General features: G+C 47.7%; 1 protein-coding gene across 2 annotated transcripts; it reads left to right on the plus strand.

Moving 5' to 3' along the window:
• The first annotated feature begins 476 nt into the window (after positions 1–476).
• On the plus strand, positions 477–6,704 carry LOC136144309 (myosin IC heavy chain-like). Of its 2 annotated transcripts, none has more exons than XR_010658523.1 (2): positions 477–2,349; positions 5,692–6,704. XR_010658523.1 is itself a non-coding variant. In XM_065902085.1 (2 exons), exons 1-2 carry the CDS (start codon positions 1,827–1,829, stop codon positions 5,725–5,727), a joined length of 462 nt encoding a protein of 153 aa, XP_065758157.1. In that variant the 5' UTR covers positions 477–1,826; the 3' UTR covers positions 5,728–6,704. The 2 variants fall into 2 exon arrangements, 1 of the variants encoding a protein (XP_065758157.1); XM_065902085.1 differs by having other exon boundaries at positions 477–2,252.
• The last annotated feature ends 11,824 nt before the right edge of the window (positions 6,705–18,528 follow it).

Genomic DNA, 18,528 nt, shown 5'->3' on the forward strand with positions numbered 1-18,528 from the left:
GAAGAAAAAAAAGCATGCAGAGTTCCATTACATCTGCAGATAAGCAAAGATGTTAGGACCTTGATCACAAGCATGTTTGGCCACAACAGGTGTCACATGTTTGCTACCATAATAATGGAGTGGTGCTGGCTCTCTTTGGTCTTAACTAGTCTTGATTAGATAAGAAAAGTTATTATTTCACCAATAAACAGACATCAAGTTGCCTTCATTCCTTACTGCTTTGTTTCCCAACTTGTCCTGTCCTCTGCAATTAAAAAGTATTTGTAAACATATAATGACTTGAGTTGATCACTTAACACAAAAGCTAAAAGCAGAACCTATAACATTTTTCCAAATTATGTAAATTTAAGATCCCTCCCTTCCCCCACTTCTGAAAGTCTCTACTCCCTAGATCTATTTCAACCTCCAGTGCCCCAGGCACTTCCATTTCTCCTGAATGGTAATGGCAGGGCTGAGTGGGGGAGAACACGGGTGTTTATTGTTTATTTATTGTTTCACTTTTTATATTATATTGGAGTATGGCAGATTAACAATCTTGTGTTCCAGGTGGACAGCAAAGGGGCTCACCCGTACATATATGTGTATGCATTCTCCCCCAAACTCCCCTCCCATCCAGACTGTCACATAACATTGAGCAGAATTCAACAAACAGGGGTGTTTAAATATCCACACGGAGTAACCAACTTCTCTTCCTGCCGCTCCAGGCAGGAAGTGCAGCCCTGACTTGCACAGGCCAAGTGGTGGGTACAAAACCTGGACCATCATTTTGACTTTTCTCAAGAATGACCGAAGATGGCCTCCATGTGGTCAAGCATGGACCAAGATGTCCTCTGAGTCAGGCTGGGCCTTGGGCCATCCAGGAGACCCTTCACTCCTCTTAGCTCCTCTGCCCCTCTGGTTTCCCCAGGGTTGAGAACCCCAGGCCCTGAGGGACACAGTGCCATCTTTTTGATTTGGTCCAAAAAGGACATGTCTTTTAATTTAGTTTGCAAAGTCAACAAGAGCATTTCTCTCTCTCTCTCTTGCCTTGTCTCCTCCTCTTTCTTTCTCTCTCCATCGCCTGCAGCTCTGTGCAGAAGTGTCAGCCTGTTACCTCTGCTGGGGGTTATATGAGATCCCATTGCATGAGTGACCACACTGCCATCCACTCACAGAATGAGTGACAGAAGAAGGGCCCCCCATCACGGGGCTGACTGCCTGCCGCAGATGGCTGAAACTCCTAGACATTTTCCACATTTAAATGTTTTATGAAGGGAATAAAACACAAGGCTGGATTAGAGTTGTCACAGAGCGTTACAAGCTTTTTCAGACGTTCATATGAACACAGTTTACTTATCATTTCTACTTCCATCAAACCAACAAATGAAACTCCTCAAGTTTATGGTACTTTAACTCTCTTCTTCATTGAGCCTACAGGAGACATTCCTTTTTCTGACAGCAGCCTTCCCGAGTCAGTATTATACATTCAGGAAAAAAAAAAAAAAAAAAGCAAGTGGCATTTGCAAAGCATTCCTTCCTTGCCAAATACACAGTGGTTCCAGGAGAGAAATGCCACACGCCTCTATTTCCCCGGGGCAGATAAGTCCAGACGGAACACCGAGTGTTCTGTGGCTGTTGGGTACATAGCGTTCAGTTCCAGAGCCTTCTCGGCAGTTTTCTGGCCGAACCCATTTTTCGTTTTTATTGCTTTTCTGTTCTTTGACTCAGCCTGTGTGAATCTTGCCACTGAGATCTCGGATGCACCTAACTGAAGTCTCTCATCTGGCTTTTATTTGTGAGTGCGTGCGTGCGTGTGTGAGTGTGTGCCTGCTGGAAAACCGCCCCAGATGACCGAACTTGAACATCTGAAGCGGCTGGAGGGAGCCGATGTCCGCCAGGGGGCGCCGCCCCCACCCCCATCGCGGGGACCACGCGGGGGCCGCGGGGCCTCGGCGCCTTCAGGGCGCGGCCGCGCGCAGGGGCTCACCGTGCGCACCGCCCGCGTGGCGAGGGGCCGCGGGCTGTCCTCGCCCCCAGCGAAGGGGGCGAGCGGTCGGCCGGGCGGGGAGGGCGCGGCGCCGGCCGGAGCGCTGCGCCGTCGGGTCCCCGAGTCTCTAATTGGCCGCGGGCGGCCGCAGCCCCGGAGCCGCGGGACCGGGCGAGGGAAACGGCCCTGCCGAATGGAGATCGATCTCGCTCGGAGACGGCTGAGTCGGCGCTGCGGTTTCCCGGGGGTCTGGCTCCTCGCGCCGGATTGCCCTTTGCTGATGCAGGTGCTGCAGCCATCGGGCTTCTGTGCTTTGAAAATCCGAGTCTGAATTTCTCGCCAAAGGCCCCTGTATCCTGATTGGAGAGGTCATGAAATCCAAGGTCACTGGAAGCAATTTTCTGAAGTTGGTTTTTATCCGGGCTTCCCCTGGGCACTGCAAGGGGCGAAAAACAAGGGTGTTTAAAGGTCTTCACGCGCACAATCAGCTTCTCCCTCTCTTCTTTGGAGAGGGGGGCGGTCCGGGTTCCACACCCTCCTCCCCACCTTAAGATCCTGGTGTTCACCCCCCGGCTTAGGTGTGGCTGGTGGGTGTCCTGAGCAGATAGGAGCCAGAGGCCCTGTGAAATGAGCGCCTTTAATTTTCCTAACAACCCGGCCGCCCTCGTTTTACAGAGGACAAACCAGGGCTGGGAGAGGCGCGGTGACTTACCCAAGCTTACACACCTGGTTGTGGTCCAAGGCAGATCTGTCACCCAACTGCCCCCCGGGGAGGGTCTTGATTCTCCTAAACCTCCGCCCATGAACCCAGTCCCAGGATAGGTTTAACTTATTAGCGCCCCTACGGACGGGAGGGAGGAGTGGGCAAAGGCGGTTCCCAAAGCTGTTGCCCAACGTTGCAGAGTTCGAAACTCATTGTGTTTGAGACGTAGGAACACAAAACTTGCACTGGTCACTCGTAACTTAATGTGAGCAGTATTTCCTCTGGTGTCCCAACGTTTGCCCAGCTTGGGGGGAGGGGGAGTTTAGGGGGAGGGGCTTCCCTGGTGGTCCATTGGCTAAGACTCCGCACTGCCAATGCAGGGGGTCCTGGGGTTCCATCCCTGGTCAGGGCACTAGATCCCGCATGCCACAACTAAAGACCCTGAGTGCTGCAACTCAGACCTGGTGCAGCCAAATAAATATAAACATTAAAAAAAAACAACTTTAGGGGCTGTATTAGTTTTGCTAGGGCCACCATAACAAAACCTTGCAGCCTGAAGGGCTTAAACAAGAAAAATTTATTATCTCATAGCTCTGGAGGCTGGAAGTCCAAGATCCAGGTGCCAGTGGAGTTGGGATCTCCTGAGGTCTCTCCCCTTGGCTGGTGGGTGGCCGTCTTCTCGCTGTGTCCTCACCTGGTTACCCCCTGTGTCTACACAGTCTGTGTTTAAATTTCCTCTCCTTATAAGGACACCAGTTGTCCTTTTAACTTAACTGCCTCATCTCCAGTGTGGTTCTGTCCCGGGGAACTTGGGGTTAGGATTGGTTTGAATTTGGGGTGGGGGCACAGTTCAGCGCCAAACAAGAGCTCCAGTAAGTCTTAACTATATGAGACCTGACCCTGAAAAGTGTGTGTATTCCATGTGCAAATCAGTCATCTTTTCCTATGTCCACACAGACATCTGTCCTAAAAACAAGACAGTCCTGGGAAAACTGCCCAAACCCTCTGTACTCTGCCTATTCATTGTTTTTGAGAGTCATGAGTCTTTGGTTTGGCTCAGGCAAAATCATGTGTGAAATCCAATAAATGGGAAGTCTTTATTGCTCAACCACTTTTAAAAAATTTCTGTCACAGAAGCCAATTTTTTCCCCCTATCAAGTCTCATGACTTTCTATGAAACCAGCTCATTATGGGAAAAAAAAAAAGACATCTTCAAAAGTGGGATGAAGAATGTAGTGCTGGATGGTGGACGCTAGATGGAGCCCGGGACAGAGGCAGAGAGGAGACAAAATGTCTGCAGGCCCTGCCCAGACTTCAGACTGGTTTTGAATGAGAATGCAGTCATTCATTCTTGAAGTTGACTTTCTTCAAACAAAAAGGAAACCAAAAAGTCAGATTTTTTTTTTTTTAAGGCGGGAGGGAAGGGCGTGGTAATGAGACGTTGTGATTTAGGGATCATAATCGAGCAAAACCGAAATGGTTATCATTATCAGTAGCTGTTTCATCTCTATCAGAAGTTTAGGTGGACTTCCCTGGTTGGTCAGTGGTTAAGACTCTACCCTTCCAATACAAGGGGTGCAACTTTGATCCCTGGTCAGGGGACCAAGATCCCACATGCTGCATTGCCCAATAATGATATTTTTTAAAACTCTTTTAAAATTATTTTTAAAATGTTAGGCATATTTGGGCTTCCCTGGTGGCTCAGATAAAGTATCTGCCTGCAAAGTGGGAGACCCGGGTTTGATTCTTGGATCAGGAAGATCCCCTGGAGAAGGGAGTGGCTACCCACTCCAGTATTCTTGCCTGGAGAATCCCGTGAACAGAGGACCCTGGCCGGCTACATTCCAGGGGGTCGCAAAGAGTCAGATACGACTGAGTGACTAACACACACATACGTACACAGGCATCTTCGGTGGCTATTCTCATTGGGATTGTACAAAATCTCCCAGCTTTCCTTCCTCCCCTCATTCCTGTGTGGCTCCTCTCCACACTCCGCCCCTCCCCGGGGTCACCCTTTCTCCTTCCCCTGTAGCTGAACATCGACTCTTGTGTCTGTTGAAGATGCTGGCTCGTCTGAATGCAGAGGACTGAACCCATTGAGTGTCACAGCATAATGCCTGTAGAATAGGGAGCATCCTTAGAGAAGACGAGAAGGTGTTTGTGACACGGAGTTCTGATTTTGTCCCCCTCTCCCTCCAGGCCCTGTGCTGCCGGGCTGGACGTGTTGTGCAGAAGTGATTTCCCCCACATGCTCACCCACTGGCCCTCCTCCGCTAATGGGACTCAAGACTGCAGCCCTATATTCTTGGGTCCTGGTGGACAGTGGCAAGAGCAGGACGATAGATGGTTTATGCATTGAAAGTGCTCTCCTGGACCGCCCGGAGGGTGCTGGAACTGAAGTCCAGCTGGGGCTAAGTGTTCCACGTCAATTGCTCTGCCTTCTCCTCCACTGGGTGGTCATTCCCAGTTGCGGCTGCACGCTTTACCATCTGCACTGGTCTCCAGTTGTCCCCCAAGTCCTCGTTCATTCTCCACCCATCTCCACTCTGCTCAGCATCCCAGAGGCTGTCCTTTGTGGCCTGTGTCCCCTGGCTCTCCTGCCCTCTCGCTTCCAGCTGAGCTTACTTGTTGGCTGGAGGAGAGGAGTCATGAGTCAGGGTGTGTCTGTTGCTCTGCTCCTTCCCTGCTGGGGTCCCTCAGGGACCCTGGCTCCTTTCAGGGGCTAGACAAGACCCAAACTGTCCACCTCATCAGAAAGTAGGCTGGTGAAAGGTTCTGGACCCCAGGCCCAGAGCCAGGACCCAAGTCAGACAGGACAGACAGATCTCAGGACCATACGGCCATCACTCCTCTCTGCTGCTTGGAAACACTGTTCAACCTGAGAAAAGGAGGGGCAGGTGGCTGAGCAGAGAGAGCTTCTGGACAATCCCAGGCTCTTCTACTAGCTGCTTGAGATGGAAAGGTCCTGGGGTCAGATTTTGTCCTCCCGCCAAGACATAAAATTGTCCTCTTCATTCTTTAGGTCCGTAACTTTGATTGGAATTTTCCATGGGTTTGATCATCCATGGGGCTTCCCTGGTGGCGCCAATGGTAAAGAATCTGCCTGCAATGAAGGAGACTAGAGTTGGGTCCCTGAATCGGGAAGATCCCCTAGAGAAGGGAATGGCTGCCCACTCCAGTATTCTTGCCTGGAGAATCCCATGGACAGAGGAGCTACAGACAGGCTACAGTCCATGGGGTCTCAAAGCGTTGAACGTGACTGAGCAACTAACACTTGATCATCCACACTCTTAGGAAGTGCTTCCTTCTCTGGAAAATGGAGTCTGTCGCGTTGCTGAGCAAGGATGCCCAGGCTTCCCAGCATGCCTGGCGCCTAGTGGGTACTGAATATGTGCCCTGAGTGTCACCACTGGGGACAGAGAAGACATGATTCCCGGTCACCCAGCCTCCAGCTGACAGGGAGCACGGGATCACTTTGCAGGTGAAACTCATGTTGGTATTATCTCAGGACCTTATTAACTCAGGGAGGATCCCCTGGAGGAGGGCATGGCAATCCACTCTTGCCTGGAGAATCCCATGGACAGAGGACTATAGTGCCTAGGGTCACAGAGTCAGACCCGCCTGAAGTAACTTAACTGCCTTGTGAACTGAGGCTCCCTGGACATGGTCCAGGAAGACCCGAGGTAGGTGGAATTCAGTACCATTGGGCCTAGAATTTCTGAGAATACTGAGTGCTGTGAGGGTCTAGCCCCCCCCCTTACCTGCTTCTGTGTGGAGTGAGTACCGTTGAAATCTTTACCCTTTCTTCTTGGGTCCAGTTTTCCATTCCTCTTGTGATTTATTTCCTCTTCACCAAACACCTCAAATTTTCCCATGCTTTTCCAAAATTTCAGTTCTTTTTTTTTTTTAATCAATTTTTAAAAATTTTTTTCATTTATTTTTATTAGTTGAAAGCTAATTACTTTACAATATTGTAGTGGTTTTTGCCATACATTGACATGAATCAGCCATGGGTTTACATGTGTTCCCCATCCCGATCCCCCCTCCCGGCTCCCTCCCCATCCCATCCCTCTGGGTCATCCCAGTGCACCAGCCCTGAGCCGTTGTCTCACGCACCAACCTGGGCTGGTGATCTGTTTCACCCTTGATAGTATACTTGTTTCAATGCTATTCTCTCAGAACATCCCACCCTTGCCTTCTCCCACAGAGTCTAAAAGTCTGTTCTGTACATCTGTGTCTCTTTTTCTGTTTTTCATATAGGGTAATCATTACCATCTTTTTAATTTCCATATATATGCGTTAGTATATGGTATTGGTCTTTATCTTTCTGGCTTACTTCACTCTGTATAATGGGCTCCAGTTTCATCCATCTCATTAGAACTGATTCAAATGAATTATTTTTAATGGCTGAGTAATATTCCATTGTGTATATGTACCATAACTTCCTTATCCATTCGTCTGCTGATGGGCATCTAGGTTGCTTCCATGTCCTGGCTATTATAAACAGTGCTGCGATGAACATTGGGGTGCATGTGTCTCTTTCAGATATGGTTTCCTCTGTGTGTATGCCCAGCAGTGGGATTGCTGGATCATATGGCAGTTCTATTTCCAGTTTTTTAAGGGATCTCCACACTGTTTTCCATAGTGGCTGTACTAGTTTGCATTCCCACCAGCAGTGTAAGAGGGTTCTCTTTTCTCCACACCCTCTTCAGCATTTATTGCTTGTAGACTTTTGGATAGCAGCCGTCCTGACTGGCGTGTAATGGTACCTCGTTGTGGTTTTGATTTGCACAAAATTTCAGTCCTTAAGATTAGAAAGATAATTTCTTTTAAATTCTTAAATTCTTTTGAAGTAAATGCTCATTGATTATGTTGGGGCATTTCTTTGTTTTATTTATTTATTATTTACTTTTATTGGAATATAGTTAATTTACAACACTGTCTTAGTTTCTGGTGTACAATAAAGTGACTCAGTTATATATATATATATATATATAAATTTTTCATATTCTTTTCCATTGTGGTTTATTACAGGATATTGAATAGAGTTCTATGTGGTATACAGAAGGACCTTGTTGTTTATGTATTTTATATATAGTAGTTTGTATCTGCTAATCCCAAACTGGATCATCAAAAAAGCAAGAGAGTTCCAGAAAAACATCTATTTTGCTTTATTGACTACACCAAAGTCTTTTTTTTTTTTTTATGCCAAAGTCTTTAACTGTGTGGATCACACCAAACTGTGGAAAATTCTTAAAGAGATGGGAATACCAGACTACCTTACCTGCCTCCTGAGAAATCTGTGTGCAGGTCAAGAAGCAACAGTTAGAACTGGACATGGAACAATAGACTGGTTCCAAATCAGGAAAGGAGTATGTCAAAGCTATATATTGTCACCCTGCTTTTTAACTTATATGCAGAGTACATCATGAGAAACACTGGGCTGGATGAAGCACAAGCAGGAATCAAGATTGCCGGGAGAAATATCAATAACCTGAGAAATGCAGATGACACCACCCTTATGGCAGAAAGTGAAGAGGAACTAAAGAGTCTCTTGATGAAAGTGAAAAGAGGAGAGTGAAAAAGTTGGCTTAAATCTCAACATTCAAAAAACTAAGATCATGGCATCCAGTCCCATCACTTCATGGCAAATAGATGGGGAAACAATGGAAACAGTGACAGACTTTATTTTGGGGGGCTCCAAAATCACTGCAGATGGTGAGTGCAGCCATGAAATTAAAAGACGCTTGCTCCTCGGACGAAAAGCTATGACCAACCTAGACAGCATCTTAAAAAGCAGAGACATTATTTTGCCAACAAAGGTCCGTCTAGTCAAAGTTATGGTTTTTCCAGTGGTCATGTATGGATGTGAGAGTTGGACTATAAAGAAAACTGAGCGCTGAAGAATTGATGCTTCTGAACTATGGTATTGGAGAAGACTCTTAAGAATCCCTTGGACTGCAAGGAGATCCAACCAGTCCATCCTAAAGGAAATCAGTCCTGAATATTCATTGGAAGGACTGATGATGAAGCTGAAACTGCAATACTTTGGCCACCTGATGTGAAGAACTGACTCATTTGAAAAGACCTTGATGCTGGGAAAGATTGAAGGTGGAAGGAGAAGGGGACAACAGAGGATGAGATGGTTGGATGGCATCACCGACTCGATGGACATGGGTTTGAGTAAACTCCGAGAGTTGGTGATGGACAGGGAGGCCTGGAGTGCTGCAGTCCATGGGGTTGCAAAGAGTCATACATGACTGAGCAACAGAACTGAACTGAACTGAGCTGAATCCCAAACTCCTAATTTATCTCTCCCCTACCCCCTTTCCACTTTGGTAGCCATAAGTTTATTTTCTATATCTATTTCTTTTGCTTTGTTTTAAAAGAGCATTTCATTACCAAAGCATGTTTGACCTGTGAGATGACCAGATACCACAGGCCTTTTGTGTTCAACCCAGTATTCATATTTTGGGTCTCTAGCTTTTTCCAGGTTCCCAAGTGGGGTCGTGGCTTTGTCCTTGTCCCTAGGAGATATCATCTTGCTTTTGACAAGTCTTTTCTCTGGTCTCAGAAACGCTTTCTGACATCTCAGCCATAGTGCCAAGAGGTTGATCCCGGCAGTCACGTGCAGCTTTAATGGGACAGTCTCCAACTCCAGGACCTGCCCAGAATAAAACCCTGTGACCTTGACCTTTCCATTGGACCCCTGGGGCTTCCGCCAGACCTGTTTTCCTTCCAAGCTGACCCTGGAGGCCTGGGGCTCAGCAGAGCTCCATCTCCTGTCTTGTGCCAAGGGGAGTCTCCTTCCACCCAGGGTTCATTACTGATGACACCTGAGGACGGAAGGCCAGGTGTTTCCACACATCACGTGGCCCCGGGCCCAGGTGACTCGGTGAGCACCGCAGCAGCCGCAGCGGCAGGTGGAGCAGCCCCTCCCAACCAGCCTTGTTGCTATGCGCTGCCATGCCTGTGCCTTCATCACACGCACCTTTGTAAACAATCCATTAGCAGCCAAATTATATACCGGGTAATTATAGCTTCCAGCCCAACATCAGGACTCCCCGGCACAACCGCCCGCTGGCGGCAATCGCACGCCTGGAGCCGGGCGTCTCAACGAGACAGCACGGGGCGGGTGGATGGCCTTGACTTACGTTAATTGTCGGCGTCAGGTCTTCGGGTCCTGTTTTGACAGTCCCGAAATTGTGTTTGGACTTTTCATTAGATCAATATGGGAAGCCGGGCCAGAGCAGTTTGTCTTGGAGGGAGAAACTAGCCAGGAAGATCAGATCCCTGGTGTGAAGGAGGGAGGCTCTCTTCACAGCCCCCGTTTATCTTCCTACCTCCTTGCAGCTTTCCTCCTGGGCACCCAGCTCTTAAAATGGGTCCAGGAAATACTGGCGGAGGGTAAGAACTGCTCAGTTGGGGGAAGAGGGGATGCAGTGAGAGTAGGAGACAAGGCCTGGGTTTACAGCAACCCATGCATTTAAAAGATGGATTTGAAGGTTTAATCAGGGCCCTCCCTTGGTGGCTCAATAGAAAACCCTTTTCACCAGGCATGATGGGGAGAGAGGCAGCCACCAGGTAGGAGATGGCCGCGGAGGTGGTGGCTGGTGGAAGGAGCCACTGGCTAAAGGAAGCTGAGTTAGGACCCCGAGCTAGGCAAGGGGAGGAGGGGAATCCAGATCTGTTAGAATGCTGTCTGCTGGCGATGCTCCTGTTTACAATCTTGTTGTTCACTTAGATCTGATGATTCTTTACGCCTGTGGCGACAGCAAGGCTTCCTCCATGGAGCTGCGCCCAGGGAACCCCCACCAGCATCCTGTGTAGTGCATCCGAGGAAACAGGTCTCTCCAGGCTATTCATCTGTGGTTGGATTTTCCTCTGCAGTAGATGGTCCCCCTGCTGCAGAGGCTCGCGCTCTGACATATTCAACAGGAAATAGGGAGGGTGGATTGAAATGAGTCAGACATGAGGGTCCCAGGTTCCTTGCCCATTGAGAGGGCTTTGCATCTGAGGACCCTCACCTTCCCTGCCCTGTCCACTGGAAAGGGTCTCCTCTTGTCAGAGGACAGCTTTGCCTGCTCAGTGGATGGCTGGGGAGGGATTTTTCAGGTAGATTTGAGGAAAGAGATGTGATGGAACAGATGGATAAAGGAGAGATTTTTGTCTGTGACTCTGTTTAGGAAATGCACGGAAAGAACTTCAACTATTTTGAAGCGGCTCTGGGGTTCATGGACGGTGTTTCTTGATTTTAACGCTGGGTGTCCATTGGGAGGACTGATGCTGAAGCTGAAACTCCAATACTTTGACCACCTCATGCGAAGAGTTGACTCATTGGAAAAGACCCTGATGCTGGGAGAGATTGGGGGCAGGAGGAGAAGGGGACGACAGAGGATGAGATGGCTGGATGGCATCACTGACTCGATGGGCATGAGTTTAAGTAAACTCTGGGAGTTTGTGATGGACAGGGAGGCCTGGCGTGCTGCAGTTCATGGGATCGCAAAGAGTCAGACATGACTGAGCGACTGAACTGAATGCTGGTCTGAAGCTGATCATGTAGCTTATGGCTTCGATGGGATCATGGAGATAACCGTGTGAGGAAGCACGTGATAAACCCACACCCTTGCAAGCTTTAGCAGACCCTCTTAGATCCTGGACAGATCCAGGCTCTGCGTCCAGAAGGTCTCAGGAGGAACTGAGGGGTGGAGGACAACCTCTTCTCTCTGAACCTCTCAACACATGTTCACACAAGCTCCCCAAAGAGCTGTGTCTCCAGGACCAAGCTCCCCTTGCGTGTCATCCGCTGTTCCCAAGTCTGTTTCTAGATCTCTTTGTCAGAATAATGATCCCATTGTATCATTTGCTGGAGTGCTTCTTCAAATGCAATGGATGATTTGCTTAGCTATACCATTAGCATACATTTGCATATTTGTTTCAACATTAAAATATGAGTAAGAAGAAAACTACACCAAAATTGTGTGAGTCGCCATGACTAAAACAGTGTACAGTAATTTTCCTCACTGGTTTCAAGTACAGCAACTCTTATGCGTTCACTGTATCCTTAGTTCTGCTCTGGGAACGCTGCCGTCAGGTGCCGTGGGTGGAATTTAAAGGCGTTCTCTGAGCTCAGGAAGACTAGAGTCTTCCTCAGTGGTGTGTTTTATTAATGGGCTTCATAGTCATGTGATATTTTTGGGTTTATGCATATATAAATATTTTGATTTTGGGAGATGTACTGAATATTACTCCATTTTTTATTAAAGAAGGAAATGCGTGCATGCTAAGTCACTTCAGCTGTGTCCAACTCTTTACAATCCCGGGACTGTAGCCTGCCAGGCTCCTCTGTCCATGGGATTCTCCAGGCAAGAATACTGGAGTGGGTTGCCATGCCCTCCTCCAGGGCATCTTCCCAACCCAGGGATCAAACCTGAGTCTCTTTTGTCTGCTGCATTGATAGGCGGATTCTTTACCACTAACACCCCCTGGGAAGCCCAAAAAAGGAAATAGCTTGGAGCAAATGTGAGTGCAGATGGACGTCTTAGTTAGGGGCAGAGCCCTTGGGTGCAGGCTGGCGCTATGAAACCCACTTTTCTTATCTGTGAGTGTCAACTTGGGAGGGCTGCTGATCTTTCTTCGTTATAAGGAGCTCGTCATCTTGAGGATATGGAATTCCAAAAGTCACTTTTCGGGTGTATGAAAAGCTAACAGTTAGAATTTGGACTTTTTTTTTCTTTTTTAATGAGGCTCCTGGAGAAACCACTGGTTCGGGTGACTCTGTGTAAGTGAAGTGATGAAGCCCGGTAGAGTCCTCCTGGTCTTCAGGGACCCGCTGCCCACGAAGCGACACCAACCTTGTGAGGGTCTCCCCCTGGCAGCAGGCGCTGGGATTCAAGCCCTCAATAGCCTCCTGCTCGGGTCTTCCTAACACTCAGGACTTGGCTCTGGCGCCTTCTAAGACCAGGCTCCTGCGGCAGAGACCCCCAGACTCTCACGTCAGCCCCTGAGCTGTGATTGGACAGGGGGATGGGGAGGGACCAGCCGACAGCACGGCTTACCCGACTCCCTGCAGAGCCTGACTGGGAGGACCGCTGCCCCTCAGGGGTCACTGAGGACCGGGCGGTGACCGGATGGAGGGGCGCGGGTGCCTCCTGGCAGGCTCCAAGCATCCTCTCTTCCTCCCCGTGTTCCAGCCTCGGTCCCGTCTGCCCTTCCCTTACTGGGCCTCCTCTTCCTGCCGCCTCTGCCGTCGTGTCGGTTCTCATCAGTTCCTGCCCTGGTTACAACGGCGCCTCTGCCTCTGGCTTTCATGCATCAGTCTGTGACGCCTGGCGCTGGCGGCCAATGTCCTTCCCCTGCCTGGAATACTCCAGGCTCCCCCTAATTTACTGCAGATTAAAAAGCAGATATTATCTATAGTGAAACAGATCACCAGCCCAGGTGGGATGCATGAGACAAGTGCTTGGGCCTGGTGCACTGGGAAGACCCAGAGGAATCGGGTGGAGAGGGAAGTGGGAGGGGGGATTGGGATGGGGAATACGTGTAACTCTATGGCTGATTCATATCAATGTATGACAAAACCCACTGAAATGTTGTGAAGTAATTAGCCTCCAACTAAAAAAAAAAAAAAAAAAAAAAGCAGAGACGTTACTTTGCCAACAAAGGTCCATCTAGTCAAGGCAGGGAGCTGGATCCTCCAGCCTGTCCACCCCCTCTCCCCGCCTGCTTCCTTCTGGTTCGGATGAGCCACTGGGTCCCTGCAGTTCTCCCTTGGCCAAGTTTCTTGAATCCACCCCTTCTTTTTCATCCTCGCAGTCCCAACCATAGTCGAGTTACTAAGCCCCTCTTAATCTGAATATTTCTGAGTTTCTTCCTGACTTGGAATCTGTTCCACTTACATCATCAGGCACGTCTTCCTGAAACACTGATTCGAGTCACGTCTTCACCTAAACTAAGTCATCGGGGACTCCATATTGTGGACAGGTTGAGACGCCCAGCCTGGCATTCGAGACCCTCCGCTTGCTTTTTCATCTGTGTTTCCTCATGGAATGCTTCGCCAAATAGGCTGCGCTCCCTGTCCTGTGAATGTCATTTCTGTGTTCTCACCTCTGTGCCTTTGTTCATGCCCTCACCACCACCCACACACACCTGGCCATTCAGACCAGTGTCACTGAGCAGGTGCTCCATCTCTAGCTCAGGGGGGTGTGAGGACGTGAGGTCTGGACCACGGCAGCCCTTTTGTTTTCATGAAATGAGAACCTGGATGACCATGTGCTGCCTTGGGACAAAACCATGAGTGGAGAGCAGGTCAGAGGCAGAAAGGAACTGACCCTAGTGACATCATTAAGCCCAGCATCAAGCCTTTCCCAAAGAAAGACAACCTTGTCTCTAGACTTTTCCACTGTGAAGCCAATAAATCCTGTCTGTTATTTAAGGCAGTTTGAGATGGGTCCTCTGTCACATACAATATTAAGAGTCTAACTGATAGACTTCCATTTACTGAGACAAACTGAGTATATCTTTATCCCTCACAGCCTGAAATTGCCTAATTTATAAAGTATCTAATGATGTTTTCAAGGCAATCCTTTATCTGGCACCCTGAACTACATCTCATTGCCTGCTACACTTCTCTCTCTAGAAATAAACCATCAAACTGAGAAGTACGTCCTTGGAATACATCCTCCGTGTTAGCAGGTGTTTCAGTTATTCTTCATTGTGTAACTCTTAAATAAGTTGGGATTCAACCGATGAAGGGCACAACCAGGAAATTTTTCTTGTGATTGAACTGATGTCTGGGTTGGTTCATTGGGTCATTCATTCAGTAAATCTATACTGAGGGCTCACCGTGAACCAGGTAGCTCGCTAGGCCCTGGGAGGGTATAAAATGAGGAGCAAAGCAGACATGGTCTTTGCCCTCATAGACATTATAGGCTACTGGGAGAGGCAGACACTAAGTCATAATCACAAACATAAATGGGCATTTAAATACATTTATGTATTTAGATAAGTGTATGAAAGTTAAGTGGGCTTCCCTTGTGGCTCAGTAGTAAAGAATCTACCTGCCAATGCAGGAGACAAAAGAGACGCAGGTTTGATCCCTGGGTCAGGAAGATTCCGTGGAGAAGGAAATGGCAACCCACCCCAGTGTTGTGGGAAAGCCCATGGACAGAAAAGCCTGGCAGGCTATAGTCCCAGAGTTCACAAAGAACCAGACACGACTATTGCTGTGACTAAACAACAAAACAACAACATGAAAGTTAAGTACGAAGTAATAGCAGGAGTTTCTTTTTTTTTTTTTTCCATTTATTTTTATTAGTTGGAGGCTAATTACTTTACAATATTGTAAAAAAAAATAAATAGCACGAGTTTCTAACCTACCTGTATGGAGAGGTTAGCAAAGACCCTTTGAAGAAGACTTTAAGCTGAGAGCTGAAAACCGAATATCTGTTCACTAGGCAGAGAGTGGAGAGGACGTTCTGGGCGGGAAGAGAGCATGTGCAGAGGCCCCAGGGCAGGAAAGAGCTTGACTCACTGGGGAGCTTGAGGGAGACCAGTGTGGTCAGTGAAGTGAGCGAGGGCTTGCTGAGGGGAAGGGAAGGAGAGCGGTCACACAGGCACAGGGCGAGCCTCGCAGTCTGCGTTAAGGATCAGAGCCTGAGTGAAACGGCCCCACCGAGGTGACTTGAAGAGGAAGTGACATGCTCTGGGTTGTAGTTTGCTTTTTTAATTTTAATTTTATTTTCATTCATGTATTTGTTTTTACCATAGCCTGGGGCCTGTGAGATCTTAGCTCTCGGACCAGGGTTTGAACCTGCACCCCCTTGATTTGGAAGCACAGAGTCTTAACCACTGGACTCCGTGAGGGAAGGAAGTCCAGGGAAGTCCTATGAGTTGTGTGTTCTTTTTTTTTTTGTTTTTTTTAGAAAAACATCTCTCTGGCTCCTGTGCAGAGAATGGACCAGGGAAGCTAAGGGTAGAAGCTGTGAGACCAGCAGGGGGCATTGCAGGACTCCAACAAAAAGTTCCTGGGCTCTTAGATTTAGACGGTATGGTGGCCATGGGGTGGAGAGAGTTGGAAGGCGCTGAGATGCTTTTAGGGAGAATATATAAGGTTTGGGGGTGGATTGCTTCTGCATATGTTGGGGGGAGTGGAAGGGAGGGGGCTGTCAGGTCATATCAGTCAAGGGACTTGCAAGCGCCCATCGGATACTGAGAGGTTATTTGGGGTTTGATTTGCACGCACGTATTCTTGGGCTTCCCTGGTGACTCAGACGGTGAGGAATCTGCCTGCAGTGCAGGAGACCTGGGTTTGATCCTGGGTTGGGAAGATCCCCTGGACGAGAGCATGGCAACCCACTCCAGTATTCTTGCCTAGAGAATCCCCATGGACAGAGGAGCCTGGTGGGCTACAGTCCACGGGGTCATAAAGAGTCGGACACGACTGGACGACAAAGCACAGCAACAGCGTTTCTGTCAAAACAGGCAGAAATTTTGTATTCATGTCTCAACTGGTTGACCACACCAGAATTTTGCCCAATTAAACTTTTCTAAATGTAGCTTGAAGTCACACAAATGTGGACAACCAGTCTCACTCTTTCTAGAAAAGCACAGAAAGGGGAACAGAGCCAGGGCAGCATTAAAGCATTGGAGTGGAGAAGATGAGAAATCCTCTCTAATCAGGTCCTCCTCGCTGCCCTGTCACTTTCTTAGTTTCCTCCTCATGTCCCCCCTTTGACCTTTGCAATAGCTTCATACTTGTCTAGTGCCACAAGCCCTGGGGACGTCCCAAAGTTCTTTTATTTTTAATTTCTTTAAGGTTTTCATTCCCTTGACACATGAGTTTTAGAGGCAGCTAGGACTCTCTTTTTTAATTATCAGCTTATTTTCAACAAACTCTAGTAACACTGTATCGAAGAGATTTTTGGAAAACAGGAAGAAATCATATTCATGATCTCATTTCCCATGTGCAACAATTGTCTTTCTTGTTTTTTGTTTGTTTGTTTGTTTTTTTATTTTTTGACTGTGCATATAATGGTTTCAGTCCTCAATACACTCATCATTCATTTTGAGTTCTTATGGAGCATATATTATGTGCCAGGCATACAGAAGTGAACACAACAGACAAAAGTCAACAAGCATGCCTACTTCAAACAATTCTAGTACTGTGTAGACACCATTCTAAATTAATCTTTATGGATTTCAAATAGTATTTGCCTCTTCTTAGTTATCATTTAATGCCTGCATGTTGTAGCAACATGTTAAGAATACAATTCCTGAAGACATTCACCAATTTGGACTGTAGGCTCTTTGCAAATAAGAACTAGAATAATTTTTTACCACTGCATCTCCAGCCCCTAACGGAATGCCCTACAGATAGAAAGTGCTCAGTAAATATTAGCTGAATAAATAATGTCTCTTTGTTTCCAGTTTGGGAATAGCAATTATGCCTCTGCAATCATCTTTGTATCAAGCGGCTTCAGCTTCTGTTAGATTATTTCCTGAAGACAGATCTTTTCAGGCTTTCCCATCAAATTTCTAGCAGCAGTAGAAAATGAACCTTTGTGAGTATAATATATACATATATTCAAATCTAATTAAAATTACTTGGATATAGAAAAAGTTTTGCAAACTATTACTTAGAATACTTTCTGCTCACCTCTGTTTGGCTCTGGAAGAGGTAACACTCAGGGTTGACCCACACAGCAGGTCTTCCCAGCTGCTGCTAGTGGTAAAGAACCCGCCTGCCAATCCAGGAGATGCAAGAGACATGGGTTCTATCCCTGGGTCAAGATCCCTTGGATCTTCTGGAGGAGAGAGGTCCCCTGGAGGAGGGCATGGCAATCCACTCCAGTATTCTTGGCTGGAGAATCCCATGGACAGTGGAGCCTGGTGGGCTATACAGTTCACAGGGTTGCAAAGAGTCAGAGATGATTGAAGGGACTTAGCACATGCTGTTACTTCCTTCACATTTTATAGCCACTGTTACTGCTAGAAACATCACAGTATAAGCAGACCAGTTTAGCCCAACCTTGCTGGATATTGTTCTGGGTTGAATTGTGTCCCCTGAAGGATGCTGAAGTCCTAACACCCCAGGACCTGTGAATGTGACCTTATTCGAAAATAGGGTTGTTGTAGATGATCAAGTTAATATGAGGTCATTATGGTGGCCCCTAATCCAGTCTGACTTTTGTCCTTATAAAAAAGAGAGATGTGTAGACAAGTCCACACACAGGGGCAGTGTCACGTGAAGCTGGAGGCAGAGATCAAGGTGGAGAGTCCAAGGACCAGCCAAGGCCTCAGCAAGTCACCAGAAGTTGGGAGAGTGGTGTGAACAGATTCTCCCTCTCAATCCTCGGAGGGTTCCAACCCTGCTGATACCTTGACCTTCGCCTTCTAGCCTCCAAAACTGTGGCACCATCAATTTCTATTAAGTCACTCAGTTTGTGGCACTTTGTTACAGCACTTTTAGCAAACTAATATAGATGTTTTATGTAAAAGATTCCTTTTCCCTTTTTATACCCTAGTGGGTACAAAGGGCTTCCCTGGTGGCTCAGATGGTAAAGAATCTGACTGGATTGTGGGAGACTCAGATTCAATCCCTGGGTTGGGAAGATCCCCTGGAGAAGGAAACGCAGCCCACTCCAGTATTCTGGCCTGGATCATTTCATGGACAGAGGAGCCTGGCGGGCTACAGTCCATGGGGTCACAAAGAGTCAGACACTACTGAGCGACTAACACACAGAGACTCAAACACACACACACTGGATACAAAATGAGTCTTCAAGTATGCTCTAATTTTTTTTATAACTTGAGATAATGAATTGTGAGTTTGCTGTGAGTTCATTTGCCATATTTCCAG

Source organism: Muntiacus reevesi, chromosome 11 (assembly GCF_963930625.1).
Source record: "Muntiacus reevesi chromosome 11, mMunRee1.1, whole genome shotgun sequence".
NCBI classification, from domain to species: Eukaryota; Metazoa; Chordata; class Mammalia; order Artiodactyla; family Cervidae; genus Muntiacus; species Muntiacus reevesi.